This window comes from Chlamydotis macqueenii, chromosome 2, assembly GCF_036417535.1.
Source record: "Chlamydotis macqueenii isolate bChlMac1 chromosome 2, bChlMac1.mat, whole genome shotgun sequence".
Classification (NCBI taxonomy): domain Eukaryota; kingdom Metazoa; phylum Chordata; class Aves; order Otidiformes; family Otididae; genus Chlamydotis; species Chlamydotis macqueenii.
Genome location: NC_141557.1, coordinates 102,335,352 through 102,351,846, shown reverse-complemented (window position 1 = coordinate 102,351,846; position 16,495 = coordinate 102,335,352). Strand labels below are relative to the sequence as shown.

Here is a 16,495-nt window from a genome sequence, read left to right as displayed (position 1 = left end):
TGTCCCTGTACCACGCCAGCTTGCTGAAGATAGCAGCAATGTTACATCCAGATTGTTAGTTTGAAGCTCGGGTTTAGAGATCTCAGGTTCATACTCCTAACTGATCTCATTGCTCGTATGTTGAGCTCAGACTTGGCTTGAATCTGGAATTGCAAACGAAGGAAAGGGCTTGCATCTTGCTTCTGCAGACAGTTTAGATTGGATGAGCTTAAGCCAAATGAAATTGCAAGCAGCCCATATTCTGGCACAGTTTAATTAAGAAACTAAAGATATAAAGATCCAAATCAAACTCTGTCTGAGAAACTCTGGCCTTTTAGGCATAGTTCCCAGTAACAAACTGTGCAGCCTGGAGTACAGGAACATGCGGTTTTAAAGACCTCTGCTGAGTTCTAACTGTTTTTAGCAGGAAAGCCTGTTCTCATAGGTACAAGCTGCCATAAATTATAAAGATATCACTAAATTATTGTACTGAATATGTCATTAGTTCAAGGTTAGATATGCACAAAGGAAGCTGACTATAAAATATGGACAATAGAATCCAGTTCAATTGAATCAGGCCCATAAACAATGTTACCATAAATCTTACCTCATACCAGTTTGGGTTTTTTTTTCAAATTGTAACCATAATTCCTTCCTTAATATCTGAAAAATGTTCAGGCTTTCCCAATATGGTGATACCATAAACATGTGTGTGTTTATGTGTGTATACATACACATACATATTTGTGTTTATATATGTATCTGAAAACCACAGTAAGAAAGTTCAAGTGCTAAATTGGATTTACCCCTCTAAGATGAATCTAGACTTGAAAACTTTTTTTCATAGCTTGCTGAAAAAGGCTTTCAGCTCCACATGTTAGGAAACACTGATTTATATCCTTTTATATTGCCCTATCTCTCTACCTAGAGAATTATGTAAAATGGGAGCAGCAAGATTCATCGAAATGACCCAGCCCACCACTCTGCCTAAAGGTAGGATTAGTAATGTTTCTCTCATTTTTCATAGATTGTTACCTAACTTGCACTTTAAGACCACTAGCAATGCTGGCTGAACAAACTTCCTTAAGCAAATATTGACCATCTTCTCCTCGCTGTTTGATTTTTTTTTTCCCTAGGATGTAACCAGAATCTTTCTTTCAGAGTGCAGGACCATGACTTAATCTAGAGACATGGACATCAGAGCACTCCTTCCTCAATTGTGAAAGTCTTTTATTACCTGGTATCATGCACCTTCACAAAATCTTCTAGATGACATTAAATAATTTTGTCTTTCCTTGGGTTTTCTAGAACTCTCTCATTGGTCTCCCTTCCAAATGCTCTTCAGCTAGTATAAACCTTTTGAAATGCAACACAACTAACTGCAGATATAGAACGTCATGAAGAACTAAACAATCCTTAATCCTCTATTAGCAGCAGTAGTGTGGCGTTCTTCTGTTACACACTGTGTTTATGGTTACGTAGCTACACAATTTGTTTTTTTACATCAGGACTGAAGTGTGCATAAATCCTACCAGTAAGTAAGTACAGGATTTCTAGTAGGACTTTCAATCATATAGAATTTTAGAGTCAGATCAAGTAAGAATATCACAATGACATTATCTGACCATCCAAGCATAAACTGAAATTAAGATTGTAGGAAAATTTTATTAGTTTGTTGTGCTGATTCTAATAAGCACCATTCTAATTTTGTGTTTACTTGTTTTCTTTCTACTTATACCTAAGTATATAACATATGCAATAATCATTCATTGGTCCAGTCATTTCACATCTATAGCTACTTACTGTAGCAAAGCAGGAAGCTCACCTACTTAACTGAAAACCTCTATGAATATTGAATTTATCCAAAAGTTTTTTTTTAAAATATATTAAATTATATTCTGTAAATAATTTATATGTAGTCTTTATAAACCAACTATTCAACTCCTCTCCTAAATTTACACAACAGAAAAATGCTGATACTAATGACTTTTTCTCTTCTGGAAACCCTTACTCCTGCTTATTCAATATCAAATGCTGGAACAGTTAGATATATTCAGTACAGTCTGCTCTGAAATCATACCAAAAAAAAATCTTATCTGTTTAAAGAAGGCAGAGATTAGCGGATATATAAATTCTACTTCATAAAATCCTTTCTGTCCAATAAAAGACAGCTAGAAAAAAATACAATGTGGAGTTGTCTTTAACACAGGGAATGAAAGTAGGTGGGAGGAACAAAGCTGTTCCAATTGCAAGGAGTGGAAAAACAGTAGTGTAGCCATCAACAATGAACACATATAATAACTGATAAGCCATGGATAAGAGAGGAACTCAAACAGAATCCAAGAAAAGAGTTGTTAAATTAATTGCAGCCCTCTCCTGTTGGTTACAAAGGCATGGCTCACTGACTGTGGTGGGAGAAAAATGAGAACACTATCTCTTTTTGTCTGTGGCTCTAAACCAAAGGAACTAAAGGTCTTGTACAGAGGAACGTGAATTTACCTTGGCTCCATTTTCATGGTTCCCAGATGAGAAACAATGATGACCTTAGGGAGTCAGTATTGTTCCCTTAGTAGTCTCTATACTAGGTTTGTGAAATATATTGAAAATTAAAGTAACAAAATTACCTCTTGCTTAGGAAAACACATTGATTCTTTAAAAATATGAGCAAAATTAAAGATGGATTTAAGAAAATTACTTATGGTGCAAAAAGCACATTAATGCTGCCCATATCATTATTTATAGAGAAGGAAGGTTATTTTGGCTGAGGTGACAAATTACCCTTCCACAGTAGAGGGAAAAAAATAGTTTACAAGTTCAAGCTGTAAAGTTATTAAACAAGATCTGACTGTACTAAGAAATGCATAAGATATTAGAAAAGTCAATTTGTTAAATTAAATGGCAAATCAGCAAGTGGATGAAAGACTGACCTTGGATCGGGGTGGTGCTCGGATGAACCATTTACAGTCTACTGCTTCAGCTTCAGAAGCTTTTCCTTCTTTGACAATTTGTACAGATTCCACAATTCCTTCAGGTCCTCCCATCTCAAACTCACAAACTGAATAACAAAATACCAGAAAAAATGAAACCTGAACAGCAAACAAAAATATTTTCTACAGCAGAGTGCAAAGGCCTCCATGTTAAAAAAAAAAAAACAAACCAACAACAAAAAAAACCAACAACATACCAACCTGGCAATGGTTTCAAAACACCAAGGTCCTTAAAATCCGGATCTTAAAAATCGAGAAAGAGAAAATTAATTTTGTTCAATATCTTGACTATAACGTCAGTGTGCTAAAATTTGACATTGCACTCCAGTGATATAATTATACACATATTTCTTGGAAATGAGAAATGTTTCAAAACTATGGCAATACAGTAATTATTAATGCAGAAATTATTGATATTATCATACCAAGTTCTTTTTCTTCTGTTATGCAATCTTGCTTTTCTCTACCTCTCTCTTTCAGAAGAGTGCATTCAAAAATATTTCTGCATACACTATCAAACAAGAATATCACTTAGCTAACCACATGGTATTTTAATACATCAATCCAATGAAAAGAGATATATTTACAGATCCACTCTGAACCATTTTGCCTACTTTGCATTTTGTGATATGATGATAACACTCAAGTTAACTAGAGAAATCTAAACTTCATTCCATATTTATAAATACTCTGTCATCCCTACTGACAAAGAGGAGAAACTGTCTTTGTCAGAAGCATTCATTCGGTTTTCCTGGAATAAATACCATAAGGATTTATCATGGAATTCATTGTACTAACAAGGTAATACATCTAATATATGTGCTATTTTTGATCAGATAAACATGATTATATTTACTATCTGAGATGCTTTGTATCATGCTTTTATAGCTAGGTATAACACATAGATGAAATGACTTTGGTCTTAGACCTATGCTTCAACAGACAGCTATCCATAAACAAATCATCATTTCACAAATTTTGGCCTACTTTGAAGATCCTGTCCAAAACCACAAATGTGAAAGAGGCTGCAGTATTTCAAGAAAAGATGATCTTTTCAGAATAGATGGGTCTTGTCTGGCAGATTTTTATTACTTGTACTGCTTTTCTCAGTTGTTGCACTATTTTTTCTCATTTTCAGGAGAAAAAAAAAAGAACAAGAAAGAAATCTACTGGCCTTTACATTTTTTCTGGACAGTTGTTAGTATCCGGTCTTCTGAAATCAGTGATACATGCTTACATACAAACACTCTGCATTAAGCTTCTCCTGAACCACATACATAGTGCCCATGCTTCAAAAAGATTGCACAAGAGGAAAACCAAGGTAGAGTTTAAGTTATGTAGTCCACTCATGAAACTGGTCTTATTGTTTAAGGATTGGGTTAGTGTAGAAAAATCTATAAATAAGTAAATTAATATAAAGAAAGTCTGGACGTAGGAAATGTATCAAATAAAAAAAAAAAACAAAAACCACAAAATGAAAACTGCAGTCCTCCTCTAGCCTTAGTCAAGTCAGAACAGTAAGAATCATAACTAAATAATATCCCCCAAAAGTCCAGTGCTCTGTAAACAAGATCAGCCTTTATAATCTGAACAACAAGAATGTGTTGACTTCAAAAATTGTCGTTGTAAAATCACTTTTAAAAACTGTTGCTCTATAACCATGTGTCTGTTGTTCTTCCCAGTTATCTTTTACAATTGCAGAATACAAATTGTGAGTACGCATGAACTTAAGGCACTGCAAATGTAATTGAGTAGGTAATTAACATTAATTGTTAAGCAGTTTTATAGAAAAGTAGATAGTTATGATAACCAAGAACACTAAATGTAATTAATGTATTCAGATGTTAATATCTAATGCTGAAAGGAAGATACTTAAAGGAAATCTACTTTGACTACTGGTTGAAATTAACATCCAAACCGTGTCTAGTATAACCATTACCTTTTGCTGAGTTTGCAAGAATCACTCTGGTCTACTGAAAACATGCCACCATATCAGCAAAGTACAGAGGAGGAAAGGAGAAAAACGTCCACACAGGATTTCTCCCATATGAAGGACTTTTCATATAAAGAAGAGCTAGGAGCAAGAGTCCAGGCTGAAGTGTAATCTAGACCGTGCAATTTGACCCATAAAACAATTCTGAAGGTGTGTTCTCACTTGCTAACAATACAGTTAGAAAAAAAACACATAGAAGTCCATGAGCTGTTAAAATTCTAGAAATATGGTAGATCTTGCTCAGTTTTAAAAAATTATCATTTTGCAAACTTTCAACATATCAAGAATAACAATGAAATAAAATCTATGACACCTGAGGTGATACACTTCATCAAACATTAATAATATACCAACAGTATTTTAATAAACCAACAATCTATAAATAAGGTATTATCAGAGATGCTGAAAATTCAACCATATTTAAGCATATTTACCCAGCAAATGTTTGTTTTTTAAATAGTCTACCATTAAATAGATTATACTTTAGCAGATCTTTTGTATGCTAATTCAATCAAATTGTTATTATCAGTCTGGCTGAGTCAGAATCCTTTTAATGATATCTAAACAGTGACTGGCTAGATCTTCCAATAGACAGATAGCCCTGATGAAAATCATGTTCCCATTAGGAAAACCTCCCAAGAAAAGAAAATTTTGCTATGAAAAATAAGACTGATCACCTATAACGAGAGAGGAAAAACAGGAAGAAATAGGCCTTGAGTGGAATGCAATACATTCAGGACTAGAGGAAATGGCCTCAAGTTGCGTCAGGGGAGGTTTAGATTGGATATCAGGAAAAATTTATTTACTGAGAGTGGTCAAGCATTGGAACAAGCTGCCCAGGGAAGTGGTGGAGTCACCATCCGTGGAGGTGTTCAAAAAACACATAGACATGTCACTTCGAGACATGGTTTAGTAGGTATAGTGGTGTTGGCATAATGGTTGGACTTGATGATCTTGGAGGTCTTTTCCAATTGTAATGATTCTCTGATTCTACATGTACATTTTTAATGGGAATCTCTTAATGGGGAAATGAAGTATTTAAAAAGGAAACCAGGCATTTTCATAAGAAATGTGAAAATGTGTAAAGGTTATGTAAATGAAAGACCCGACATCCAAAAGAAGTTCTGTGGCTCTTTCCTGAAGCATTCAATGTCTCTTTTATAACCAACCAAAAACCAAATAAATAAAGACTATCCAGAAATTTCCTTTGGTGATATATTACAACCTATTCCACAAATAATAGATTTCTGCTATGTGTATTACCATAAGCTTTTCTGTAAAGTCTCTGTGAAGCACAGAATTACATTTGAAACTCCTTATAAAATGCAAAAATCTGTGCCAGGTTCTTAGAATCACTGGCAAACAAGTAGAATGAGAAACTTTAGAGTGGCCCAAGGAGAAAATAATGATAACCTGTAGATTGTCTTAATCAGTAAAAAAATGGAATGGATGAGCAAACAGTGAGTTGGACTGGAAACTGGCCAAACAACCAGGCCTGTAATAGTGGTGATGAGCAGCATAAAGTCTAGTTGGAAGCCACTAATGAGTGGTGTACTCAAGGGGTCAATACTGGGTCTGATCCTGTTTAATATCTACATTAATGACCTGGATGATGAAGCAGAGTGTACCCTCAGCATGTTTGCTGATGACACGAAACTGGGAGGAGCGGTTGATATACTAGAAGGTCATGCTGCCCTTCAGAGATGCCTCAACACACCAGAGAAATGTGCTGATAGGAACCTTACGAAGTTCAACAAGGGGAAAAGGAAATACCTTCACCTGGGGAGGGACAACAGCTCCATGCACCAGTATATGCTGGGTCAACCCAGATGGAATGCAGTTTTGCAGAAAAGGACCCAGGGGTCCTGGTGGACATCAAGTTGAACATGAGCCAATAAGGTATCCTTGTGGCAAAAAAGGCCACCAGTATCCCAGCCTGCATTAGGGAGAATCCTGCAACAGGTTGAGGGAGGTGATCCTTCCCCTCTACTCAGCACTGGTAAGGCCACACCTGGAGTGCTGTGTTCAGTTCTGGACTCCCCAATATAAAAGTGATATGGATCTACTGGAGACAGTCTAGCAAAGGGTCATGAAGCTGAGTAAGTGACTGAAGCATCTCTCATATGAGGAAAGGCTGAGAGAGATTGGACTGTTAAGCTTGGAGAAAAGAAGGGTCAGAGGTGATTCTACCAATGTGTATAAATATCTGAATGAAGATATTTATAAGAGGATGGAGCCAGGCTCTTTCCAGCTGTGCCTAGTGACAAAACAAGAGGCAATGGGCGCAAACTGAAACACAGGAGGTTCCCAGTGAACAACAGGAAACACTCTTCCTCTATGAGGGTGACTGAGTACTGGCACAGGTTGCCCAGAGAAGCTGTGGACTCTCCATCCTTGGAGATATCCAAAAGCGGTCTAGACATGGTCCTGGGAAAGTAGCTGTAGGTGACCTTGCTTGAGCAGGGAGTTGGACAAGATCAGCTTCAAAGATCCCTTCTAACCCCAGCCATTTTGTGATCTTGTGATTCTGCAATAACTGAATACTGGAATTGGCTAATATTGAAACAACTAGTCGAAAGACAAATCTAAGGTAATAGCAGAGGTTAAACAAATCTCTATCACAATGTAGACTTGTTTTGGTGGAATTTACTTTGAGTCATGGGAACTTATATATCCCCCTGGAGAAATCTGTAATATTTAGGACTTTTTTTCAAATGGATCCTCTAGGTCTTAATGGGAGCCTTTAAAAGTTTTGAATGCCAACTCTGGGATCTATTCTATTCCTCCCCCATGGAAACCATGCTACATTTCTTTGGTTTTAGTTTCACTGTTAAGATGCAACAAGTCTAGATTTTCTAAGCAGTGGGCAATCATGGAATTTAAACACAAAAACTAGAGGACAATTATAATGAGTTAGGAAAACTGATTGCTCAAAAATCTTATAAAATAAAGAAAATTGTGAAGTAAAAAGGGATTGTAGATTAACTGGATTTACTCTTCAAGAAGCACGTAAACCACTTTGTTTACAAGTAAAATGCAGCATCTTATGTGTTTGCCCAGCTGTGACATATCCACACAGAAACATATTTACCCGCCTATGCATACACCTATGCATGCACTCTCTCACTTTAAGTCACTTGCACAGACAGTGAAATTGTTTAAAATTCTATTACCTGAGTGAATTCTGTAAGAGACAGGTAGATACTATCTAATAGAAATAGGGAAAATGCATAAAGATCAAACTAATTATTAGCAACTTGATATTCTGCTGGTAAATATTATAAATCTATTTTAAAAGAACAAATTTTGAATAAAAATCCACAGTTATAAAAACTGTTCAACTTGTCTTCAAAGACAGATTCCTCAAGGCTTTTAAACGTAATTTTAAGTCATACTGAAAAATTACAGTATCTTCTTCTTACAAATGCATATATTTGTGAGTAAATCTGTCATATTTTTTTCATCAGTTTCTTTAGGTTTTCATATGAAGTTCATTTGGAGTCTTTCTTACACTGTCAACGTCAAACCTGTTGCTTGTACTGACAGAAATAATAGGTATCTCACTCTTAGAAGTCAAATTATTTAGATTAACAGATGTTTCAATATCTCTTTTTTAAAAATTGAAGATTGAGCTGGTATTTTTCTTAGCATATCTGGACTAGAATATACTTAATTAAACCGTTTTTTTTTCTATTTGAAATACAGTATACAGAGTGATTAATATGAGCAATTACTGTATGGCCAGAAGTCCAGATGAAGGAAACATGTACCACAAAATCCTGATGCAGATATGAGACCCAATTGTGATTAAGTTTTGAGGTATTATGCTTTCTTCTCATCTATAAATGAGAAATGAAGGAATTATTTGATCAAGCTATACACTACAAAGAGTTGTCATTTGAAACATAAAGGAGTTTTTGCTCTTTGTGAATACAAAAATCTCCTTTTTTAATGAATATATACACAAAGTAGCCACAATACAGAGAAATCCTATTTCCTAATGATAAATAGGGAAACTCCATTTTTACTCATTGAACAGACAGCTGTAGATATGTCTTTTCATTTTCTTGTCTTTGAATGACTAGAAATAGGTATTCAACTTCAATATTTAAGAAATTTAAATGCATGCATGTTGTTCTCTAATCAGTCATAGAACTGATTAGACACCTGATTTTACATGTAAATGCTCATGGAAAAGTGAAGAGAATCGCACTATTCAGCAAGCCACCAGCTATTTGTTTTCAAGTTTATGAAGTTAGGTTCTTTTACAATCATTTCTGGGAGCCCAAATCAGTCCTACCCTCTTGAGGGGTGAAATATAATTCTTGGTAAAAACAGAGCTTGCAGAACTCAGTATAGAGCAGCAGGATTATTCTAAGGTTTTTTATGTGGTTTTCTCCTAGTATTTGATGATACAGTGAAAATATTGGAAGATGATGACTAAAAGATTTTAAAAGTATAAAAGTCTGCTCAGAGAATGACTAAAGCAATTCTAAAACAGAAAAAAAAACCATTTATATAAGTAAACCTTTTTTGTGAGGTGTACAAACAAGTGGACTTAGCTATTCTGCTGGGGAGGAAAAGTAGGAAGTAAAAAAAAAAACAAACCTAGATGAAATAGATGTGCAAAAGTACACAAATTATTGTCATGTTAGCCAAAAATTAAATTTGTTCTGACAATTTTTTTTTCAGCTCTGTATTCTTGTTGAAAATTCAATATATATGTTTATGTTTAATAAAGACACAAAAGGATCTTCAAAGAAAGCCTACAGTTTGCTAGACACCCTGAAAAACAGTTCTATAATAATTATAGCTGGCAATAGTATGTGCTTTATTTGCTCTTTTTCTTCTATGTTCTTTCTTTTAGGAACAATATTGTAAGCAAGGGCAGCTATTTTGGAGGCTAACTTTTTATAATCTAAAACAATGTTTGTGAAATTTTTCACTCCTTAGGAACTTAAAGGTCGTAAGTGCAAACGTAGAAGCAAATATGATTCTTGTTTTTCGCCTTGAAGTTCTACTTGCTATTAGATCACTAAGAAGTCATACGAAGACAAATAAGCCAAAAAAGACTTGTACTCTAGAGAAGTTTGAGAAACTCTGTGTTTGAGGATGCAGCTCCATAAGCACATACTACTTTGTTTTGCTTGTGGTGATCTCACTCACAGTAAGTACACTAAAGCTGCTATTTGTCTTAGGAAGAAATTTTATAAATAAATTCTGTGAGCAGTAGGTGAAGTAAAATAATATTTAGAAAAATATAGTCAACCTACTCTAGTTGCTTTAGCTAGATTCCTTATATTATTGAAATAACACAAACTGCCCCCCTAGAAGTTTGATTTCTAAAACACTCAATTATTTTTTTTAGGTTTTTTTCTTCTGTCACATGTACTGATTACAACATATCACAATTACATACTCACAATCAAAGTATCTTTATAGTGTAATTAATATATTATAGTGATTTACAAACTGCACAGCTATGGTGACTTCATTAAGATGAGATATGCTGCAAGTGTTAGCAACAGTCAGACATCTGTATACCAAAATTTAATACTTGTTTCTTTAACATCTACTTGGAAATGAGAAGGCAGTCTTATCAGAAAAAGAAAACCTATGCCTCGGCATAACTTCTTGCTATGATTGGTCAAACTGAGCCAACAAGAAGTGCCTGAATGAACTCCACTGGAACAGACCACATGACTATAGAGGTTGCACCTATATTTCTCTTTTCACCCACACAATGGCAGGCTCTGAGATCTTAGCTTGCCTTTATCCTTTGTCTACTCTGTGAACAGTTTAGAGTAGGTTTTTTCTCCAGGGTAAATTTTTTACGAGTGGGAACCATGTCAGAAGGTAGGAGGACTCATGAGAGCCTGGGTCTGATCCTCAAACAGCGTTTGGACTATTTCATATGTGCTCTTAAATCCCAGAAGTGAGACGTGCTCCTTGCAACAGACCTAGTGAGAAAATAAAGCAAGAACAGGCAACAATGTCGTAATCAGATTTCTGAGTGGGAAGAGGAAGTCTAGGAGCCTTGATGATTTATACAGGATTATTTGGCAGATCATTTATCTTATGTTAGATATTTACACTAGCAGCTGAGTGCTCCAATTAGACATCATATTCCCTTTATGCAGTACACTGTGTATGGAAACACAGGGAAAAATGATCCTATGAGGATATTCCAGGGGCTGCATACCTTTATCTGCCAGTTGCCCAGAAATGTGTGGAACAAGAATGAATGAGCTCAGGAACCGACTTTATCTGAGCAATGTAGCCTTGCTGCAACAGTGCAGCTGACTTGACTGCCACGACTGACTGTCAGTCAAGGGCATTATCTCATATGCATCTCCCCAATATAACATCCCTGTGGCTTTCTGTGATTGACTAATGGTCTCTGACTTTGACTAGAAAGAAAGATTTGCAACATAAAAGTGCTATGGAGCTCTTCCTGAATGACGCTAAGTATGGCCTAGTCATGCAATTTCAGCTTAAAACTACTAATGCCTCAGATTTGTCTCACTGGTGTGTTAGAGATGACTTCTAGCCTAGCCCAAGGAAATAACACTTTAAGTTCATGGCAGAAGTATAGGAAAAATTGTACAGAGCCTAGCCACAACTGGTTGCTAGGCATTACTTCTTCAGATTGAACCAATTTATATATGGTTACTGCTTGCTACCATTGAGTGCTAAATCTACATATCCTTTTCGGAGAAGCCATTCATGCTATGTCAGTCCATAGAGTGGGTTTCCTAGGACAGAGGGAACTTATGGGAACAAGTTGTGCCTTATTATGCCTTTGGCCTGTTGTAATAGGACAAGGGGTAACGGTTTTAAAATAGAGGGAGGTAGATTCAGACTGGACATAAGGAAAAAATATTTTACAATGAGGGTGATGGAACACTGGAAGAGGTTGCCCAGAGAGGTGGTAGATGCCCCATCCCTGGAAACATTCAAGGCGAGGTTGGATGAGGCTCTGAGCAACCTGATCTAGTCAAAGATGTCCCTGCTCCTTGCAGGGTGGTTGGACTAGATGACCTTTGAAGGTGCCTTAGAACTCTAACTATTCTATGATTCTATAACTTGGTGACATAAGTAACCTTATGTTATCATAGGAAAAATGCTTTCTCCTAGTTTTACCTCAGAAAATTCAACAGAATTAATAAATTCACTACAGTGTTCCAAATTTTGAAGACCTACATCTTTTTCCACTATCATATTCAACAGAATATATTATTTGTGCTACTTCAAAAGTACTGAATAACCTGTAGTTGACCACCCATTAAGACACAGTTCCAATATAAACAGAAATCTCAGGATCATGTTCACACCTGCTGACATTTCCTCACTGGCAGCTGGCAACACCAGCTATACTATGTAGGCTACTGGCATATTTCTTAAGGCAACTGCATCTCACGTGAGAAACTCAAATATCTCCTCTAGTTTCCAAGTGTGACTAGTTCATCTCCCAATTTAATAAGAGATTTCTTGTGCTGACTCTGAATATTTTTCTCTTACAGCCTAGCAAAACACCAGGTGCACTTTTGTTAAAGTGAATAACCGTGTCAGAGAGCACTGGAAGGGAATTGAATTGTGTTTGTAAAAACAATTGATTGCTTAATCATCTGGCTGTATAAGATACCAGAAAGATTAACCAGACACAATACTCCAGAAAATACGATTCTTAGACTAGAAAGAAGTGAAATAGCCATATACAAAAAGCCATTCATTAGTTTACTGTGCAACTGATAGATTTTTAAGTTATTGGATTAATTATATTGTAGTCCTCTCCTATAACAAAGTCTTTGTATGATTCCAAAAGCCAATGTCACAAGATGTCTTAAAAATGTATTCTACATCCAGAGTAGAAATTTATCAGTATTTAGCATCAAAGGGGGCATTCTAAGCATTCATTGCCACTGGAACCTGAATGCTCTCTTTCTAAAAAAAACAACAACAAATGAACAAAAACCCAAACAAATTAAAGGAAGAACAAAACCAAATTGTCAAGTCTAATTGTAATTATATATGTCCACCACAGACAATACAATAGCGCTTAAACATACAGTTTTAGTGAGCAAGAAGAGTAACTCTAAAAGCCACACATACAATGCAAATATACTGCTTTATACAATATCCATTTTGCCATTAAGTGGATGAAGGGACTGGGAAAAGAACAGCAAACTGAGTACTGATTAGAGATTGTCCAGTTCTTCTGTTGATGTGGCAATATTTAGCAGAAATGAACTCTCAAGATAGTTTTCACTTTCAGCAGCAGCAGGTCAAACACGATGGTCAGTCACAGCACTAGGGATTTTTAAGTATGGGTCAGCTGCTTATCCAACAAGCAGGCAATAATTAAATTTCATTTGACCAGACCAGGTTTTTGACTGCCAAACAGCGGGATTTTTCTTAGCTTGATTTGAAAGAGTCATTTAAAGCTCTAGCGATAAAAAAAAAACAAACAACAAAACAAAAAAAAATCCCTTTCATTTAAAAGCACTTTGCAAATCATTAATTTATATGTATAGTGGAATAGCACTGATATGCAGTATTCTGGAATATAAACAACTATACTAATGCAACAAATTATTCTTGTGGGGAGAGCACAGACAATTACAGAGATTCAAATTACTCAAATATAGTTTTTAAACTGCTAAGTCAGTATGCATTTTATTAAAAAACCCACAATCTATAAACTTATTGTATATAATTTCAGTATGGGTTTTGCAGTTGGTAGCAGTTAATAACCAACCATGTAATACACATAATGAGATCAGTAATAAAGAGTAAAATATTTTTAATAATAGGGTTTTTTTGCATTCTCTTTTAATATTTATTTGCACATAGTGTTGAGAAATGAGCTACAGGAAAGAAAAAAAAAGAAAGGAAAAAAAATCAAGAGAAAGAAAGAAGTGGTATCATACAATCTTTTATTAACCCACATACTGCAACCAGCAGATTTTATAACATTGTCTCTTGAGCTTCAACTATCAGATAACATCTGGCAAATTATGTTTGTAAGGCCTGTTACACAACATCTTCTGGCTTCTCAGTGTCATCTAGGTGACTGATATGTGACTAGCATAACACATTTCACGCTGTCTGCTTCTGTCATGCTAGTAAAAAAATTTAATAATGGAGGTGCCACAGATGTCAGTTTATTTGAATCTAAATTCTCAGGAAATACTTGGCGATCCTGTTCTCTTCATCTCACTCATGACTCAAGCAACCTTTCTTTACACAAATTGCTGGATATTAGATGTAATCTTTTGACATCAAAGTATTCAAATAACCTTTTTAATGTGTAATGATCTCTGAAATAGTATTTTAAAATATTAATCAAAAGCATTTGCTTATTATTTTTACAATTTCGCAATGAATTTATTCCTTTACAAGGCATTCTTAATGGTTTGGTAGATCTCATCATCCTAAACATAAAAAAAAAACCCAACACCTAATCAAAAGTCTATTTCAGACTGTGTAGCACAGAATAAAACTGTCTCACTGAAGTTAAATCCTCCTCCACAAATCTATTGAGGAAACACTAACGTCAGACACTCATTTACCTAGTGAATTGCAGACTCTGCTGTGATCCTCTAAACAATGTGCATTTGATATAAGTGAGAAGAGTCTTCAGAGCAAAAATAATTTGAGGTCACTGCATCTTTCAATTTCAAAAGATATTTATGTACTTGAATATTTGTGGTATTTATTATATAATGCATTTTTAATAAGAAACAAAATGTCTTTCTTGATAATTACTCTCTAAAGGCTGAAGTAATTTTGCTAACAGTAATGTTACCTGATTTGATTATGAATGACCAGCATATTTTTAATAAAAGGTTTTCAGTTAGACTGTATGTCCGTATGATTACAAAGCACTCTCAAAACAGATTGGAAATATCATGGCAGACCACAATACAGGACTAAATCCAACCTGCCTGACTTTGAATCCAGCTTCACTGGTAGGAATAGAAGTCTCATGCTTAAACCAGAGACAAACTGGGTCTGCTTAGCTGAAATCTTTTCTATATTGTATGAAGTTATAGATAATGCTTTTATGCATCAGATTATGCTAGTTAAATGAACACTGGACTGTAGCAAAACCACTTTGGGAAAAAAAAAAAAATCAAACTTTAGGAAGATGAGGAGTTAAGGAATTCTGTAGTTTTCATTCAGTAATAAATGCGAGTTTTTAAAGTAGTTTTAAATATTTCCTTAGAGTAATAAAATTAAAAGATCATATTTTTATTAATAGAATGTAATTTCTAGCAAACAATCAAGTTTTCGTTTTTTTTTTTAGCTAAAGGGGAAAGAAAAGGCAGACAACACAAATATGAAAAATGTAATTGGAAGATAACAAAGTGCCAAGTCCACAAAGAAAGTTAAATTCTTAAATTTGAATCTCACTAAATCTAGTTCTTTTGCTTAAACGATTGTTTATTTCAACAGACATCTCACCGCCTAAATGTCTTCATGCTTGATCCTAAATGAATTGAGAAAATAAATTAACAGAGAATGTAGGCATCTTTAAATGTCTGCAGATTGCTGAATAAATTAATGAGTGAAGAGTAAATAAATAGTCATAGTTGTCTACAACGTACAACATGGAAGACAGACACCATGCTTTGGAGGATCCGCAGCTGAGCCAACTCAGCCTCAAGACATCTGAGTTTCTTCATTATTGGAAAGGCATGCAGTAAAGGCAACTACTCCTCGGTCCTCACATCTACTGAGTTCCAAAATCAGCTAGAGTGGGGAGATGAGATTTTGCAGAAAGAGCAAGATACTGAAGATCATCTTGGCTTTTCCTAGGTTCCTCTTGCTTGTGGAGATTTTATCTGGGAGCTTAACTTCCAATTTTAGAGAAAAGAACACATGGTAACACAAAAAAATGACAGCTTCTTTTCCTATCAATAAATAATTGTTCCTTTCAAAAATTATCTTTAAGTATTGCTCCATCTTTATTTAAAAAGCCCATTTGGCATGCACTACCACAAGTTTAAGTAGTGGGAATGCAGTAAAAATTTACTGGGAAATTTACTTTATGTTTAAAATTTTAAATCCAAAGAGTTTAACTAGTACTCATTGCAAATGGTTGGAGAACTAATATCACTTCATTTTACAAGTAGTAAACCTGATTGACAAACTGAGTTGACCTGGAAACTTATCTGAATTAATTCAGTGCCCAGCATGGTTGAAGAAAATTATACATGTTTACACACAGAAAATAATTTTGTTTCAGATGATTCTGAGGTGATTTTTTTTTAGGGACAAAGATATCTAGAGGAAGAATAGTATAAAAAGACAGATAAAACAGTAATCATGACGTTCTAACTCCAACAAAAACTCAACTTACTGTAACAGAATATGAAAACAAGTGAAAACCAGGAGTTAGCAAAAGAGTTGAGGTTACTTAATGCTATGTTAGTGCAATATTGATCAAATAGACAAAGACTGAATTTGTAAATATCTACAACATAATTTGTGTAAAGGTAGAAAACTAGTTTTTAATTCATGAAAAGATTTG

The 16,495-nt window shown here is 35.0% G+C and overlaps 1 protein-coding gene across 1 annotated transcript in view; it reads right to left on the bottom strand.

The window, feature by feature from the left end:
• Positions 1–16,495, bottom strand: part of NETO1 (neuropilin and tolloid like 1) — a 71,992-nt gene that overhangs the window by 29,616 nt on the left and 25,881 nt on the right. The window contains exons 5-6 of the mRNA XM_086742166.1: positions 3,168–3,209; positions 2,907–3,034 (exon numbers count right to left, since the gene is read on the bottom strand). Coding sequence (XP_086598292.1) covers positions 2,907–3,034; positions 3,168–3,209 — 170 coding nt within the window. The remainder of the gene's footprint in view (positions 1–2,906; positions 3,035–3,167; positions 3,210–16,495) is intronic.